Source organism: Pongo abelii, chromosome 12 (assembly GCF_028885655.2).
Source record: "Pongo abelii isolate AG06213 chromosome 12, NHGRI_mPonAbe1-v2.0_pri, whole genome shotgun sequence".
Classification (NCBI taxonomy): Eukaryota; Metazoa; Chordata; class Mammalia; order Primates; family Hominidae; genus Pongo; species Pongo abelii.
In genome coordinates, this window is record NC_071997.2 from 39,776,175 (window position 1) to 39,793,816 (window position 17,642).

Consider the following 17,642-nt stretch of genomic DNA (forward strand, 5'->3'; position numbering starts at 1 on the left):
GGAGTTCAAAACCAGCCTGGACAACATGGCAAAACACCATCTCTACCAAAAAATACAAAAATTAGCTGGGTGTGGTGGCACACGCCTGTAATCCCAGCTACTTGGGAGGCTGAGGCAGGAGAATTGCTTGAACCCAGGAGGCGGAGGCTGCAGTGAGCGGAGATTGCGCCATTGCACTCCAGCCTGGGTGGCAGAGCGAGACTCTGCCCCTCCCTCTGAACAAAAAGAAAGAAAGAGAGGGTGCTCCTGGGTGAAGATGTCAGATACCTGAATGGATAATGTACTCTTCTTGGACTCATTCCTTGGAATCTCTTCCAAGCCTCCACAGTACTAACCAATGTCTTGTTTCCTTTTTCATTGTGTGTGTGTCCGTATGCTTGTGTCCACGGTGGACCTGGAACTGCAGGACGAGATTCTGACAGTGCTCAGGAGAGTGGATGAGAACTGGGCTGAAGGCATGCTGGGAGACAAGATCGGGATCTTCCCGCTTCTGTACGTGGAGGTAAGACCGTGCCGCCCTCCCACACTTGGCTCCTTCTTGCCTACCCTTGTTTCACTACAGTGGGGTCACCTGACCTTGAAGCTCCTTTTTGAAGAGAGAAAGAGGATCCTCCACAATAGCCTCTGGCCAGAGAGCTGCTGTGTGTGGGCTTTGATTCACCTCATGGGGTTAGTGCTGTGAGCACTCCCTGGGCCAGTTTTGAATGGTCTGTCCCAGGCCTGGCTGCAAATCGTCTCACCATGTGGGCAGTGGCAGCAGGGCCCCCTTGTGCACCTTCCGCGTTTTCTCAAGGGACCCCTGCGCCTGGCACCCATGCTTCTCAAACTCCCCCAAGTGCTGCTGCTCTTGTCTCATGAGCACCAGAGGGGAAGAACCCGTCCCAAGGCAGCATTTTCCCTTCCCACTGCACACGGATTGGAAGGAACTGTTGCTGGCCATCTGCAAAGTCCTCCTTGGACTCAGGGTTATTGGGCAACTCTTCTGCCTGAGAGGCACCACAGCAAAGGTGTTTTGAGGCTAATTCCAGACCTACTAATTTCCTTTCCCTTTTCTGTAACTAAAGCACCAGGTTTCTAGTGAGTACGTTTAGGGTAGCTGCTGCGCAGGAAGCATCTTAACACGTGTGTCTTTAAAACACCTGCTAGCCTCGGGCTCTGTGTGTGTGTATGTAGGAGTATTTGCCTATGGCGTGTGTGTCTGCCATTTGTCAGTGCAAGGCCACACGTGCACATTGGTGAGCTGACCATATGCTTTCATGCTGTAACCACCAGCGTCATCCCATAAGAATGGCTTCAGTGAATGCTTCCTGAGTGCTTATTGTGTGCCAGACACTTGTAAGTACTTGCTCATTTAATCTTCTGAGCAACACTGGCATATGAAAACCATGAATGGCTCTGCTTTACAGATGAGCAAACAGAGGTGCAGAAAGGTTATGTAGCATTCTCAAGGTCCCACAGCCGAGGAGTGGCGGAACCAGGGTTTGAGCGCAGGCCTCTTGGCCCTAGACTCAGCCAGCCCTTCGCTCTCCTTCCCTCACACCATCTCCTGCCTCTCCACTGTCTCTGGCTAATGAACTGCAGTTTACTCAGCTCAGTGCTGGGCTCCATGTGTCCCCCCTGCCTGACACACTTAAGGGCTTCAGAGTCGGCACCGAAAGCCCATGGGTGACATGGCCAGCTTTGCCACACCTACCACGCAGTGTGCAGATACTTAAAGATGTTTGTTTAAAACATCTGTTAATTCCCCGTTGCCTACAGGATAAAGTCCAAATGCTTTAGCTTAGCATTCAAAGCCCTTTGCAGTTAGGCCATATTCTATTTTGCAGCCTCGTCTCTCATTTCCTCCTCTCTTCCTCAAATATTCGGGACCAGTAGTTCTCGCACATTTTGTTTGCATGTGCTGCCCAGGCTATCTGAGGCCCTCCCACAGCAATGGCAGATAATTCACACACACACACTCTCCTGTAAGATTCACATCTGCCCTCAACACTTTGCAAGTTTCCATGTATTTGCACATTTGCTTTAGCTTTTCTGTCCTGGTGCTTAAGAGCAAAGAACTTAATGCATGAATACCACTTACAATGTTGTCCAGAAGTCAGAAATCTGAGCTCTCGGACATTTTTAGCTGGCCAAACTTTTTTCTCCAGGCAGATTTTTACTGGGATACCCAACATATACATGAATGTTCACGGAAAGTTCATTACGACGGCCCTAAACAGCATACCACTCAAGTGTCCATCAACAGTGGGATAGCTGAGGAAAATGCAGTATATCCATACAATGGAACACTCTCCCACCATGCATTTGAACAAAAGAGTAATGGCTTTAAGGGCATAGGCAAATCTCCAAGTCAAATTTTTGAAAGAAGCCAGACAGAAAAGTATATGCCGTATGGGTTTTTTTAGGAGGTTCAAAAGCAGGCAGAACTCCTCTGTTGTGACAGAAGTCAGAGCAGTAGTGACCTTGGGCATTCTGACTGGAAGAGGTAAGGAGGTTCTGGGCTGCAGAAAGGTTTCGTGTCCTGATCTCGGGAGAGCTAAACAGATTATGCGGCTGTAAAATGGTGTCCAGTTAAGGTTTATACACTTCTAACTGCAATTTCAAAAGCTAAGAGCAAATCTTAAAGGGCAGGTAAGATCTTACCAAGGCAGCTGACAGTAGCGGAGGTGGCTGAAGGCTGTGTTGGGCCCCTCAGCTCCTCCTCTGGAAGAAGCTGTCAGACACCATTGGGAGTCCGCAAGCGGGTGCAGGCCCGAGACCCAGTCCAGCAGGCTCTCTGTCATCTCTTCCTGGTTCCACAGGCACACTCAGAGACAAACTGGGGAGTCAGCCGCATCTGTGCCTTCCTGCAGCATGACTGCCTGTGGGTCTGAAAAGCCACCTTAAAGCCCTCCTCCCTCAGGGCCATGAGAAGGGCTCCATAGCCCCACCTGCCCCCACACCCACTCACAGGTTCTGCCTCCGCTCTTGGGCACAGCCCCTTCCACCCACCTGGATAGGAAACCCTGGACTGTCCTTCAGGCTCAGAGACACAGACCTCCTCCCAAGCATCCTTGGGCAGGGGGCCCCACTGCCCCTCCTGCCCCTTCCTGAGATGGCTGCCCATGCAGTACTGGGCTGCATGCCACACACCCATAGCCTGGCAGCCTCGGCTCTGATACAGGCTCCCGGACTCTCAGCAGCCACTAAAGACCAGCCTGAACAGGTGCTTCCTGGGACTTTTCATTCTTTATGTACTGACTGCTTGCACGCCACACACCACATAGATCCTGGTGGATTGGAAAGTCCTGGTTTGGCTCAAACTGCTTCCCTCTGGGAGGCCGCAGAGGCATTTGAGGTGGGGAACTTGGGTGTTTGCAGGTTTCCTGAGAGAGTCAGACCCACCTGCCAGGAGGGAGCCTGGAGCTTCCGTCTTGGGCTACTGCGCAGGCAGCCGGCACAGTCCCGATGATGCTTGTCCCCTGGTGCATGAAGGAATGTAGCAGACCCATCACCTCACACTAGAGGATATCTTCTTTCATGCTCACGTAAGCTTGGATTGCATGAAGGTCTCCTCCACAGCCGCTCCACCTGGGATCTGCAGGCACCTGGCAGGGTTCTATCCAGCGCACAGCTGCCCTATGGGGTTCACTGAGGGACTCTCACCTCACCTGGCCTCACCTGGCCTCAGCTTCCCATCAGCGCAGCACAGGCCATGATGCTAAGCCCACGGTGGACCTTACAAAGTAAACGAGAGTGTGCCCTGCACAGTGCTCTCCCTCCGTGGTTGTGTCTCTGCCAGGGCCTGCCAGTGGCACAGTGAGCCGAAGGGCACACACCTGGCCTGGAGCCAGCCTGGCCTTGCACTGCTTCAGCTGCTTTCAGAGGAGGTGGACCCCGACCTGGACATACGTACATTTCCCTCTGCTGTTCTATAGAAATAATCCTCTCTCCACAGCCCCTGGCGCCCACCTGCCACAGGCATTCACCCATGAGCTGGGCTTGCTCCCCCTGGGCACTGACCCCATCTGTGCTGTGCTCACCGGAGATGCCTCACTCCCTGCGCAGCTCCTCTTCCCGTGGCTCCAGCCACCGTCCCACGCCCTGGAACCTGCCTCCTAGTCCTTTTCTCCCATCGTTTTGCAAAAGAATGTGAGAAACTCTCCTGCGGCCGTTCCCCAAGCCAGGAGGACCCAGGGCACGTCTCCCTGACACCTGTTCATCAGATGCCAGCTGGACAGCGCCCCATGCCAGGAGCCTAGGCTGACCCTGCCCCAGTGTCCACTCAGGGGCACAGAGAGGAGCGGGCCTGGCCTCTCACCCTCTGGAACTCTAGTCTAGCGGATGGGACAAGAATTAAATCCAAACACTCCACTGGGCCTTCCTTCTGGGTCTTTAGCCCTTGAGGTTTTTCAGAATTTCAGAAGGCACTTGTTCTAAGGGGAGTGAGGATGAGCCAGTCTGAGGAATTCCTCCCCCTCAGTGGGCCAGGGCAGGGTGAACTCACAGGAGGATGGCAGGCGAGGGACTCCATCATCCAGAGTTCTGCCCTCTCTGTAGCATGAGTGCTGGGGCTGAGCACCCCTGCAGCCCCCCTCTCTTTCTGCACAGGGTCCAAGTCGACCTGCTTGGGGTCAGGCCTTGGCCCAGCCCTCGGCTGTTGAGAACAGGGCCCATTCCTCATAGGCCCTGATGGCAGGACCATGAGCAGCCCATGGGCAGTTCAGGGTGATGCCAGCTTCAGAGCAGACCTGGCTGGGCCCAGCTTCTCCTACATCACCTGCACATTGGGGGCATGGCCTGTGGTCTCCCCCTTTACCTTCCTGAGCCTCAGTTTCCTCCTTCAAACAAGGGCAGTGGCAGACATCATGGGCTAGCCATGAGGCATAGAGAAGATAAGAACACACAGGCTGGGCTGGCTGAGGTAGGCAGAGAGCACTGTCCTGTGCTGGTGGTGGTGGTATAAATGTTTGTGGAGTGAAAGCTGCTCCTCGGTCCATTCCTGTGTTGATTGAAGATCACTGTGTCATTCCTGAGCACTGAACACATTTGGCCTGGTGTAGCTGAATGGGTTTGAAGGCAGGGCAGTTTCCTGCCTGAGTGAGGTTTGCAGTTGGATGATGTCAACAAAACCAGGACACAGGTCCAGGGTGTGGACGCTTAGGAGAGGCAGCCCTCTTGGAAGCTGTCTTTGAGGAGAATTGTCAGGAAAGGAATCAGCTCGGGTTGGAGAGACTTGGGGGTGGGACACAGGCTGCCTCTGGCTGCTCACACAGAGCCTGGGTGGGCGGCTTGCATGGAGACTTAGAAGGCATGTTAGCAAATACGCCAGTGACTCTTGTCTGCGAGGAAAACCTCTCCATGGGGCCAGAATCCTGATCCAAAAATAGTTCAAAAAAATGGTGAAAGGCAGTAGACACAAGTGTCAAGCTCTGCCTCCACGTTGACAACATCGGTTGTCCAGGTAGAGTAATGGGGAGACCCGGATCTCAAGGAACCAACTGAAAAAGACCCCCTAGAGATAGTGCTTTATTTATCCTCAATAGGATATTCAGAAATTGGCTGCTCCCTGTGTTGCTGGTGTGTGCGTGAGTGGTCACCTAGGTAGACCCTCATGCCCCCACCCCACAGATGCACGTGGTGGCATCCCAAGGATCCTTAGAGACAGCCAGCATCTCGTCATCTCTGACAGTAAAGGGCGGGGAGGAGGAACCCCTTCCTATGTTCCCCCAGGTTTCCATGGTGAACAGTGACCATCCTGTGCCTAGATAGACCCTAGTCTGCAACGTGAGGACAGACAGAGATGGGGTGCGGAGCACCTGTCCCGGCAGCCAGCACACACCCCAGACAGGTCTGCTTAGGAAGAACAGAGAGCCGCTCAGTGTCCGGGCTATTTTGCTGCCTTTGGATTTGGCTTGGACTGAAAAAGTAGGCGCCTTTCCCTGGGGGAAGGTCTAGAATTCGATTAGAGCTGTAACTGTTTATTCTTGGTGTTTTCCATCGATTGTCTGCTTCTATTTGAGCAGCTTTTCGGGGGCATGTGATGGGTGCACACGCCTCTCCACTTGGCTAATAAGAAGTGTGAAGCCTGAGGGTGCTGGACCTCTGTGGGCCAGCGGGGCGTTGGTCTGTGTGGGGAGATGCTGGAGCACGTGGTGAGCAATGGGTCACAGAGGTGGAGGTGGGGCCCAGCTGCTGCTGCTGAGCCTCGTGGTCGTCCCAGTATCTGCTAACCCAGAAAAAGGCCATAGCATCAGTGGCTGTGGTAAGATAACCCCAGGATCCAGGGAAGAAGCAGAGCTGGAGGGGGCAGAAGATTCAGACTCTGGGACGCCAGACCCAAGTCTCTGTCTGATGTCATCATGCTTGTGCCTTAGTTGGTTGTTGAATTAATATGGTGTGGTGTTCAAGAAAATTGTGGATGGAATGCTGTTTATAGATCCTGGAAAAAATAATGGCAGCCAAAATGAAAATCCTTATTTAGCGAAATAATATAATACCCAGAAAAATAGCAGGAGTTCCTGCTGATGGCCATTTCCCATTTGAGAATGCTTATCTTCAGCACAATTATGATAGCGTGCATCATCAGACCACTGGGTTCTAACCCTCGGTCGATGCGGCAACATCAAGCTCAGTTCCTCCGGCTCCTGTAGCACAGGTGCCTCCTTGTCACTTTATCTTTTACAAAGAGAGGCTATTATTTTGAACCTCTGCCTCTTGAGTATGCTGTTGAGACGTTTGGTGATGACTTAAAGGCACGACGACAGCTCTCATTGGGAGCGGATAGCTCTGGCATTGTTGTTAATTGTGCACACTCCACGTTCTGCACTACCTCAAAGTAGTGAGCAGCTCTGCCATAGTTGGATTTACCATTTTACCTTGGTCTTGTGGGTTTTCAGCCCTTGCCTGGGCCACGCAGGATGTGTTCAGGGAGGAAGAGAAGAAGGGTGTGACTTCTAATAAGAGCCACAAGGGAAGTATCCCAGGTGCTGAACTGAGGCTCCTCTCTCCTCCTCAGCACCTCCAGACCTATCTGATCCTGTGGTCCAGGTGGGTTCACCCACCGGCTTGCACTCTGGGTCAGGGAGCTGGCTCATATTCACTGTCCTGGTCTTTGCCTTCCCTCCTCCTTCCAAAGACCCCCTCAGCTTCTCTAAGAGAAACCCAGCATGCCAAGAACCACATAGGCAGTGGGAGAGGGATGGAAGGATGGGGGCTCTAGTTCTCAACTCCCAGTTGACCTTATGCACCCCCACCTGAGACATGGTTGGAACACCTCTGACTCTTAATCTTGCCAATGAACTGGAGGCTGCATGGGCTTATGGAGCTGTGTGATGCTTCTGAGGCACCCTCCTTGTTCTTTGCATGCCTGGTAATTTTCAGCTGGTTACTGACTTTGTGAATTTTACTGTTTGGGGTATTGGACATCTCGGCATTCCTACAGATGTTCTTGAGCTTTGATTTTTGTTAAGTTGCTTAGACTCAGTTTGGTGCTTTTGAGGCTCGCTTTGAGGCTTTGTCAGGCAGGGCCAGGGAAGCCTTTCATGTGGGGCTAATTTCTCTACTGCTGAGGCTATAAGCTTCTCTACTCCATGCCCCATGATTTATGAGGCTTCCACTTTGGAAGTTGGGAATGAAAACTATTCCTGGCTTTATGTGAGCTCAGAGATTGCTCTGCCTTCTCCTTGTGGGCAGTTCTTTCCCCATTGCTGGATAGTTCCCCCATATGAATGCCCTGATCAGCTCTCAGCTGAAGACTCCAGGGGACTTTCTGCAGATCTCCAGGACTGTCTCTCTCTGCAGTTCCCTCCTCTCCAGAACTCTGGCCTGCATCCTGTAGCTGCTGTGGCTCCCCAGACCCAGAACTCTGTCTTCTCAATGCAGGGAGAGGCTAGAGAACCCAGAGACAGTAACAGAGCCCACGTTATGGGCTCCGCCGCTCTTGGTGATTGCTGTCCTGTGCGTTCTGCTGTCCCATGTCTGCAAATCTTGTTTCATAGATTCGTTTTCAGTGTCTGGAGCATGAGGGTAAAAATGATACTCATCATTTCACCTTGGCTAAGCAGATGTTAGCCAGTGATGCTTTAGGAATTTTGAAATAAGGGTCAGAGGTTCCCCAGGGCTGAATCTCCCCAGCTTCAGTGCCAAATTAATAATCCAGGACTTTTCCTTAGATGAGGAACTGGCAAACGCCTTTAAAGTCGTTTTTACCATGGAGATGGATTACAACCAAACACCAAAGCCTGTCCCGTGGTCCCACTCTCCAGGTGAGCCCCTCGCATGTTTGTTTCACTGCTGGTGTTCCCTACACTTCTGCTGACAGATGTGGCCACTGCTTCTAACAGTCAGGACACCCTGATGATGCCACATCAGAAGGGATGTGAAAGTATGAAGGAAAAATACTCAGGGATGTCTGCCAGGGAAGGTTGGGGAAGATGCAGTTTTGTTTGAAGTTTCATTTTATTTTTCTTGCTTTTCGTCATCCTCTGTTTTTACAAGCTCCTGCAGCAGCGACAGCCTGTGGAAGGGATCCCCCAGCCTTAGTGTGGATGCCAATCCTGCTTGCATTTCTGTGTCAGTGTGGACTGTGCCTCCAGGAACACTTTGTAAAGCCCTCCTGCAGGGTGAAGCCCAGTCACTGCCAAGAACACTGGGCAAGAAAGCCAGAGGCGGGGACCAGAAGGGAGGGACCAGGCAAGCACCCAGTGGGGTGTCTCCTGGAGTGTGATGTTGTGTCTGTGTCTGAACAGAGTAGTCCAGGAGGCAAATTCTTAGACCTATCAGGGAGAATAAGCAGTGGTCTTGCCTTCACCAACAACCCACTGTTTCCCTTACCTTTCAATTGGATTAACGACATAAAGAGATAAATGAGTGTAAAGAAATGAGACGAGACTACATAAAAGGGAGACTCCAGTCGCATTCATGGTTGGGGTCTGTACGTTTTCTTGCCAGGATCTGACCCCCAAGGCGTGATCCACATATACATGGGTGTTAATTGTAGTTTCGGTTTGTTTATCTCCAGCAAAAATAGGTAGGTGCCTAGGTACCGGCTTGGCTTGATTTCTTTCTTCTTAAGTCTTTTTGAGGTCTTCGTGAAATGAACATCTTGTAATAGAATATCTCACATTCCATAGCTGCTGGGAGTCTTGTTGCTGTGATTGTTTTGTCTCCCTAAGCCCCTTTGAGGCCAGACCTGTAACTCACAATTCCTTCCCTTCTAGGTCCTGGCACAGGGTGGGGCCCAGGTGCTACCCTGTGCACCTGTGCAGTGTTGTTGGGTTGTGGTTCAGTGTTTTACAGAGCTCATCAAGCAGGGGAATGCCCCACTGACCATCTCTAAACGGGTCTAAGCTGGGAAGCTTGCAGCAGTTCTTGTATATCTGTGGCAAGACAGCTTAGTAAGTTTTTGTGAAGCCCCTTGTCCTCACTGCCAGCCTCCCTGGGAGCTTCTGTGGGGACAGTGAGTAGCCCTGACCGCAGCCTGAGTGGCTCAGTCATCACTGGGGCCACAGCCCACCTTAAATGTTGTCAGGGCCTGGCGAAGGGGCAAATGGAGCCTCGTGCCATAGTTCCTGAGGTTTGATCTCACCCTACCCACCTTAGCCAGGCAATCCTTGCCCACCAGGTGCCCCCACCACCTGCATAGGCAGACATCAAACTTTTTAGGTTCCTCCCAAGACCTCGATGCTGGAGAGCCAGACACTAATTCAGGGCCTTTGGAGGCCCCAGCAGGGCATGCACTGGTCCTCAGCACCAGTGCACTCAGCCTTGCCAGAAAGAAGCTGCATGCATGTAGACCAGCAGGAGTCGTTGCTGATTGCCGACTGTTTTGGTAACTAAAGTGGACTACCTGTGTTGGCTTTAAGCAGTAGTTGTGAAATTGTGTGTCAGGAAGAGGGCTTCCTCCACAGGTCTACCAAGTGGTCTACCACTTGCTGAGTGCAGAGCCTTGTCCTGGTCTGGACGCGACGATGGAAGGCTTAAGTGAGTCATCTCCTCAAGGGACTACTCAGGACTGGAAGTGTGTCGGCCTAGGGGCAGCTGAACACCCAGGCGGCCCTGGGGCAGGCTGCCGGAGCGTCTGGCCTGCAGCCGGTGGAAGTAACTGAGCTCCAACCTTGTGTCCAGACTGCTTCTCCCTCAGGCTCCAGCTGTTTTTCTGCTTCTCCTGTCACTCATGTGGGCAGTGCACTTCCCACTGAGCAGGTCAATGGCGGGGTTACTTTTACACCTAACTTTAGCTCCTCGCTGGGCCCTGCTGGTCTCAGCACGCACATCCACCCAATCCTACGGAGACAGAGTTCTCACACCTGCCCTCCGCAGAGCATCTTGGGCCATCCACGTCCACCTACCCTCCCTTCAGCCCTCCCTTCACAGTGCCCTGACTCAGCTTCCCCCCACCCCTGACCCCCGGGCTTCCATGTTCTTGTCTTCCCTTTCACTTCTACCTTTCCTGCCTGAGTAAGTTAGGCTGTGGCTTGCAAACTTCAGTGAGCATTCGAGTGTTGTCATAAAGGCCCCCAGGATGGCTAAATAGTAGAAAGGACAGCTTTACTGGTGACATCAGTTTGCAAACCAGGAATAGATAGTCTCTGACATGGAACGAAGGTGCTCTCGCTTCTCAGAAGGGAAGGGCAGTTGGATTTTATGGCTTGCAGGGTCTGTGTTACACAGTAGAATCAGACATATTTAGCAGGTTTGGGGGAAAGCTGTGCATATTTATAAGGGGAGCTGAGCGCATGTGCAATGGGCAAACATGTATGTAACACACATCTCATGTCACTTTAGGGTGGGGTTTCAGCATTAAAATGAGGTGGAATTTGGCTCTTTCCATCAACAGGTGAACTATAGGACACAAAGACAGCCTGTGCACAGCCTCCATAAGCTGCTGAAACTGGCTTGAGGTCTGCAGTTGCTTATCAGAAAGGGGTGTTTGTAAGGTCTATCCTCTGTCCCATCAGAGTTGCAGTGGTCTGGGTTATAAATCGGAGGGGTCTGATAGTGCCTATTGTTAGGGAGTTTAGCAAGAGTGTGGCTTTCCTTGCAGCCCAGGAATTTAGGAAGCTACCATGCCAGCACGTAGGTAACTTTGTTTCCTTAACCATAGGGTCTATCTTAGTTGCTGAAGGGACATCTGTCTTGGTCTCAGATCACACAAGTCATTGGGAAAGCTGCAGGCCCAGCCCAGGGGAGAGCCTGCTGCAGTGGGGCTGAGGCTGCCTGCACCAGGCCCACCTGCGCCCAGCCCACTGGCCACCCCACCTCCCTCAGCAGCCCACCTCCCTCAGCAGCCCACCTCCTGACCCCCGACGTGGTTGGCCTTTCCTCAGTCCTCATCTGCATGAACTCTCCACACTTAGCACATGCCCTTCCGTCTTGCAGCTGTGTCCCCAGGCCTCAGCAATCTTAAAACAGCCCCTCTTTCACCCCACAAAGAGCACCCCAGTCGTCTCCAGGACCTTCCTTTGGAACACCCAGCCCTGTCACATCTTCAAATCCTTGTGGTGCATTCTAACATCCATCTGCCACTGAATCTGCAGAACAGCCTTAGGGGAAGAGGAAGGCTCCATTCTCCTGGCAGAGATGCAGCCAAGCCCAATCTAGGGCCTGCAGCTGATGAGCAGTTCCATGCCAGAATTTGAAGTTAGCACCCCGAACGTTCTCTGCTCTCAGGATTCCTAGTGCAGAGACATTTGGCTGTTGGATTATGAACCCTGCCCCAATCTGACCTGCAGCTTCTCCTCCCACCATCTCATTCTGTGGATTAATGTGTGGACCACACTCTTCCAGGCCCATGCTCACTTCTTTCCTGAGTGTTCCAATCACAACACTCAGGACTTGAGAGTGTGTCTGAACCTGGAGATTGGCCTTAGGAAGTACCATCCACATTTAAAGAAGTTGGGAGGAAACCAGCGTCAGATTCCATGCAGCCCTGAGGGCAGGCCCTGGCTCCGAGGCACTTGTCCCCAGGCAGACCTTGTGAGTGCTTGCAGTTTTTCAGGCATGGAGGTGAGAGCATACTTAGCTGTGGAGAGATTTGGCACTGGGTGCCTATAGGATGACAGCAGCACTTCTTGGCTGAGGTCCAGGGCTATGTTTGGTGCAGAAGAAACCATGTCTGATTTTCACTGGGGGGTCATGGGGGACCCCAAACATCTTTATTCCAGAGCAGCCCATCTTTGCAGGGAGATCTATCCTACAGGTCTCGGTTGCTGCCTCACCCTTAGTTCTAAGACTTGGCAATGGATTATGACCAAGGTTGACACTCCGGGCCAGTTGGAATCATTCTTCTCTTGCCTTCGTGCTTCTCCTCCATGGTACCTTTTGTTAATACTTTCTGTTTCCAATGGAGAGGGTGCAGGCTGCTGCGGGCTGAGGCATGTTTAAGATTCGGGTCCGGGAAATGCTCAAACCGTGTGTGTGCCCTGTGGGGCACTTTCTGTAACCACCTGAATTCCACCTGTGATGCAGAATGAGAAACAGCACTGATTCCAGCTTCATCTCATTTCTGCTTAGCGCCCTCAGAGGAGCTCAGAGCTACTCTGTTGCTTTTATAAACGCCTCCCAAATCCTTGAAAGTGAGAGCAATTAAGAGTCTTAGTTTGAAGCTCTTGGGACATCAGCCACATTTTCCAGATGTCCTGTTTTCAGTGATCAGTCCGTCCTTATACCCTTTAAGTAATTTCTCATCCCTCAGCCCCTTCCACCCTACCACCCTGATGAGTCTCCAGTGTCTGTTGGGGAGAAGGTTCTGATGAGAGTCTAGAGGCTTCCTGGCTGCCACAAACAGTTCCTTCAGGGCTGGCCCCTCACAAATGAAGGCAGCCCTTCCTTTCCATCTCTGCCTCCATCAGAGGACCACTTGCTCCTCCCACTCTTAGGTTTCTGTTGGTGGCTTAGCCTTTGGTGGAGAGAGCAGGTCCCACTGCTGGGCAGTGCCCTCCCCACAGTTCCTTCCAGGCCGCCTGGGGTCTCATGTTCATCCAGTCCTTAAGCGCTGGCTGCAGGCCAGGCCCTGGGGATGCAGCCTGAATGAAGCAGAGGAGAACCCTGGAGACCACATCCACCAGGGAGGACACAACAGCGAAGAAAAGCAGGTCTGGAGGGGATTCTACTCTCCATGGAGAAAGTAACACCAGGAGAGGAGGAAGGGCCTGGAAGGAGGGAACTGCAGTTTTCCTGTCAGCGCTCAGGAACGTGGCAGGGAAAGCGGCCTTCGGGGAGGGGCAGGGAGGGAGCAGGTCCAGGGGTGGCCTGAGCTGGCCGAGGGACTCTAAGCCAGGGTGACCAAGCAGGCAGGCGGGAGGAGAGGGGTTGGGGCCAGAGGGGCAGTGGGAAACAGGCTTCGGGGGTTCCCGCAGGTCACTCTGAGGACATTGGCATCTGCTCTGCATTTGGGTCTGGGGTCTCTCTTCCAGGCCCCTTCTCTGCCCAGTGCCCGCGACCTTGTGCCTGTGTCCATAGACTCCTCCTGACCACATCCTTGTCATTCCTAAGCCCACCCCTGCTTTGCTGAGGTGAACTTTGATAGTGTAAAATGCACGTGGAGAGAGCCTTCTAGACTAAAAGTTTCGAGCTCTGGTCATAGGGAACCCACAGAGTCTTGGGCCCCTGGGGATGTGGGCAGAAGGCCTCAGGGCAACTCCAGCCCCATGGTTCCCATGTGGCTTCTGAGGGTCCCACCTCCCCCACAGTTCATTCTCACACAGCCATGAAACCAGGAACCATTTACTTCACTATTGCTTAAAGCCACCAGTGGGGCCCATGGCTCTTAGAATAAATCTAGACTCCTCACTGCAGTCCACCCTGTGGGTCCACCCAGCCTCACACCCTCCCTGCATGCCTGGCCCTGATCGTTGTCCCGGCATGCTGGCCTTCCTCTGTCCCTTAGTCTGTCCCTTCCTCTGTCCCTCTGACAGGCCAGACCCCTGCCCACATTGGCATCAGACAGTCGAGCAGAGGCTCTGGCTCTCTCTGTCACTCCCTGTGCCTCAGTTTCCTCATCTGTGTAATGGGAGTAATAACCTCACCCACCTCCAAGGGTTCTTAGGAGGATTAAATTGGAGACATAGTGAAGTGCACAAAACAGTGTGCAAAGGGAGAACTATGTGTTAGAAATGATTGTTACCTTAATTGTAGTTTCGGGGCCCTGCACAACCCCAGTGTCCTCTGAGTCACCTCCCATGTCACTCTGCAGAGAGCAGGAAGAAGCCCCCATGTCCTGTTGCAAAAATGCATTTTAGTACCAGAGTGTTGTTTTTGATGCTGCAATATGAATATCCAGTCCTCTTGAAAATACAATTTGGAATAGTCTTAGGTTTCATTCGATGTGAAGGAAACAATCACTTCGAGAATGAGTTTCCTTGAACTGTCCAGGGCAAAGGAGCCTGTCCGAAATAATCGGCGCTTTTGGGAAAGGGCCAACCAGTGTATTGCAGGCAGAGCCTGAGGTCAGCTGCTTGAGCATCAGAGGCAGAGAGTAGCCCACACAAGCTCTCAGACCTCAAGGGGCTGGCCAGGCCTAAGCCTCTGTGTCCCAGCCAGCCCTGCCAGGCCTGTGCTTACGGCTGTAAGCCCTGCCAGGGCTGTGCCAGGACTGTGTTACGGCTGCAGACTTATCCTCCAGCCACTGGAGTGAGGTAGGGCCTGGCACCAGAAACAGAAAAATAAACCCAGGAGGTCAAATTTACACCTCCGTAAAGCCTTTTGTATTTAAAAAGAGATGGACATTTGGTTGAAACTCTGCTCTTCTTCATATTTCTTATTGGTAAATTTGCAACACAGTGCGTCTGTTCACCTGTTTTTAAATATGTCCCTTTGGGTTAAGTTGGGGTTTTAGTCGTAGCAATTCTTCATACCCTGTTCTTGGATCCAGCTGAGGGATGAGCCGGAATGGAAGCGCTAGCTATAGGATTGAAAAATCTCAGAAGAATGTAGATTGGATCTGGAAGCTAAGCAATGTGCATAGACCTTGAAAGAGAGGGTCAAGGCTGCAAAGCCGACCGCCTTGCCTAGAATTGCTCCTTTCAACAGAGCTGGGGAGGGAAGGAGGAAGTGACCCAGGCTTCCAGCCTTCTCCCCAGTCCCTGAGGATGGCCTAGCCCCTGTGGATTTCCCTATCTGTTAGAGACGCATATGGAGCATGTACAGGTGACATTGTGTGGCTTCTGCAGTTTGCTGGAAGCAGCAGGGAAGGGCAGGCCGTACATGAAGCCAAAAGGACCAAATACCAGGGGGCCGCTATGACTGTTACAAGAAATTTTTTAAAAAAACAAAACACTGTGGCTGCTTGTGTGGCGAGTGCAGTTATAAACAATAGGTCAGCAGGCGGGCTGTCCCTCAAACAACTTTATTTACAAAAATCAGTATCAGCTGGATCTTGGGCCTTGGTTTGCGGCCCTTGAGTGTGAGTCCTCTGCCCACCTCTCTGGGTCTCTGCTTCCCTTCCATTTGGGCCTGGCTAATCCCTACCACTTTCTGAGCTCTTAGAGCTTCTCCTAGGGGCAGCCCCAGGATCCTGGCATCTCCGTCAGGAGTCAGTCCAGGTTTGTGTCCCCCTCAGCTGGTGGCTGTCACCTAGGGCTGGAAACAAAACTGCCCTAGGAAGAGGAAACCTTTGCTACACCTTGCCTGAAACGTCATGCTCTTAAAAAATGACTGCATTCTCACAAAACCGAAGACACCAAAGGCTCTTTAGGGCACCTCACGCTTTGTACAAAATCAAAAAAAATCTGTCACTGCCGCAGCTCAGGAGGTCTCCCCATAGATCGATGGAGACTCCAGCCTAATCTGCTCTTTTGTTTCTAATGACTTTTTCTGATTATAAAAATAATACCTGGCTATTGCTCAAAATAGGAAAATTCAGAAAAGTGTAAAGAAGAAAATTAAAATCACCCATAATCCTACCAGTAAATATGAATATATGTGTAGGGAAAGAACGAGGTGAAACGTTGTTAGCATATTGTTCTGTTTCCTTTATTCTTTTCTATGTATAAATTTACATATATTTTGGACAAATTTGAGATTGTGCTGTATCAGTATTTCTGCCTGGCTTTTCTCATTAAATCGTGAGAATATTCTCATAACATGATTGCAGTAGCTTCCAAGTGCCTCACCTGTGCAACCTTTTCTCAGCGCCATGGCCGGGGGATCCTGTTGTGTCCCTGTGCTGCTGTAAGCCCTCCAGTCCCCCATCTCACTCAGGGGAGAGCCAGGACCTCCCAGGGGCCCAGAAGCTCCAGCACTAGTTGACCCCATCACCCCCACCTCATTTCTGCCCACATGTCTGCTCCAGCCACTCTGGCCTTCTTGCTTTTCCTCAGACACTCCAGGCAGCTGCTGCCACAGGGCCTTTGCACATGCTGTTCCCACCTGCCCATCACCCTTCCCCAGATGTGATGGGGCCAGCTCCCTCCCACATCTTCTCAAGGTCTTGGCTCACAGGTCAGTTTCCCTGTGAAGCCCGTCTGGGCGCCCTATTTAACCTGCAGCCCCTCAGCACATCCTCCTCTCATACTTTTTCCTCCATGTACTTCTCACCATTCAACGCCCTCTGTGTAATGAAATATTCACTTATTCCTTGTCTGGGTATCTGTGAGAGCAGGGGTTTTGTCTGTATTTATTTCACAGTGCCAAGCAGAGTCCCTGTCCTGCAGTAGGTGCCCAATTCCACCTTCTCCTTCCAAAGCAACAGCCCCAGATTGTTGGGGGGGGGGTCTCCTCCCCCTGGCCTATCCACCCGCACATGGCCCTTCCTGACTCATTCCACTGCTACCACACTGGCCCAGATTCCCAACCACCCTGGGGCTCCTCACACCAATTCCGGGGACTCCTCAGTCCCTGTTCAGGAGTCGACAGAAGCTTTGTGTCCATCCTGACTCCTGTTCAGCCCTCACAACCTGAGCCCCTTTAGACAACTCTTGACCCCTGTGCACACACATGGACACGCATGCATCATCCTACTCCTGCCCACGCCTCTCCATGACCTTGAAATACTTAGGTCACTTATGTCACTTTTGGTTGAAATACTTTGTCACTTTCTATGGTTACATCCTGTCTGTAACCATAGAAACTGAGTTGTCTTCCCCTCTCAGCCCAGCCTTTCTCTATTAGCGCTTCCATTCCATTTTTCATTGATGAGTTAGTTGCAGCATGCCATGTTCTTAAGCTCCTTTGTGAACATGGAACACATCCTAAAGAAAAGTTCTTGCTGTGAAAAAGCTCCACCTGCCACTGATTGCCTGGCAGAGCTCACAACCAGCAGTAGTTACTCAGTGAATGCTGAATGAGGCTTGGACTCATGCAAGATCCACCACCCTCCCCAGCCAGGCCCCCCAGGTACTCTCAGCTGCTGACCCTGTGTCTGAAGTGCGATGTGAGTTACAGCTCTGTAGAGGGGTGAGAAGTGCTGAGCAGTGTTTAGAATATACTCAACAAACAGCCACTGCTGTATGCACATGCAAATGCTAGCTGCATTCATTCAAATACCTATGCATGGAATAGGTGTTTATCGAGCATGTACTTTGCCCCCAGCACTAAACATTTGAAGCATCTGTGAAATGAGACCCCTGCGAGAGGATGAAGTAGGCTCTAATCCTCAGAGCTCCAAGGATCAGCTGTGACATCTTGAGCTGATCACTTTGGCTTTGTTCTCCTAGGGTTGC

At 51.8% G+C, this 17,642-nt stretch overlaps 1 protein-coding gene across 1 annotated transcript in view; it reads left to right on the forward strand.

The window, feature by feature from the left end:
* Positions 1-17,642, forward strand: part of SH3RF3 (SH3 domain containing ring finger 3) — a 371,656-nt gene that overhangs the window by 238,090 nt on the left and 115,924 nt on the right. The window contains exon 3 of the mRNA XM_024242724.3: positions 407-502. Coding sequence (XP_024098492.1) covers positions 407-502 — 96 coding nt within the window. The remainder of the gene's footprint in view (positions 1-406; positions 503-17,642) is intronic.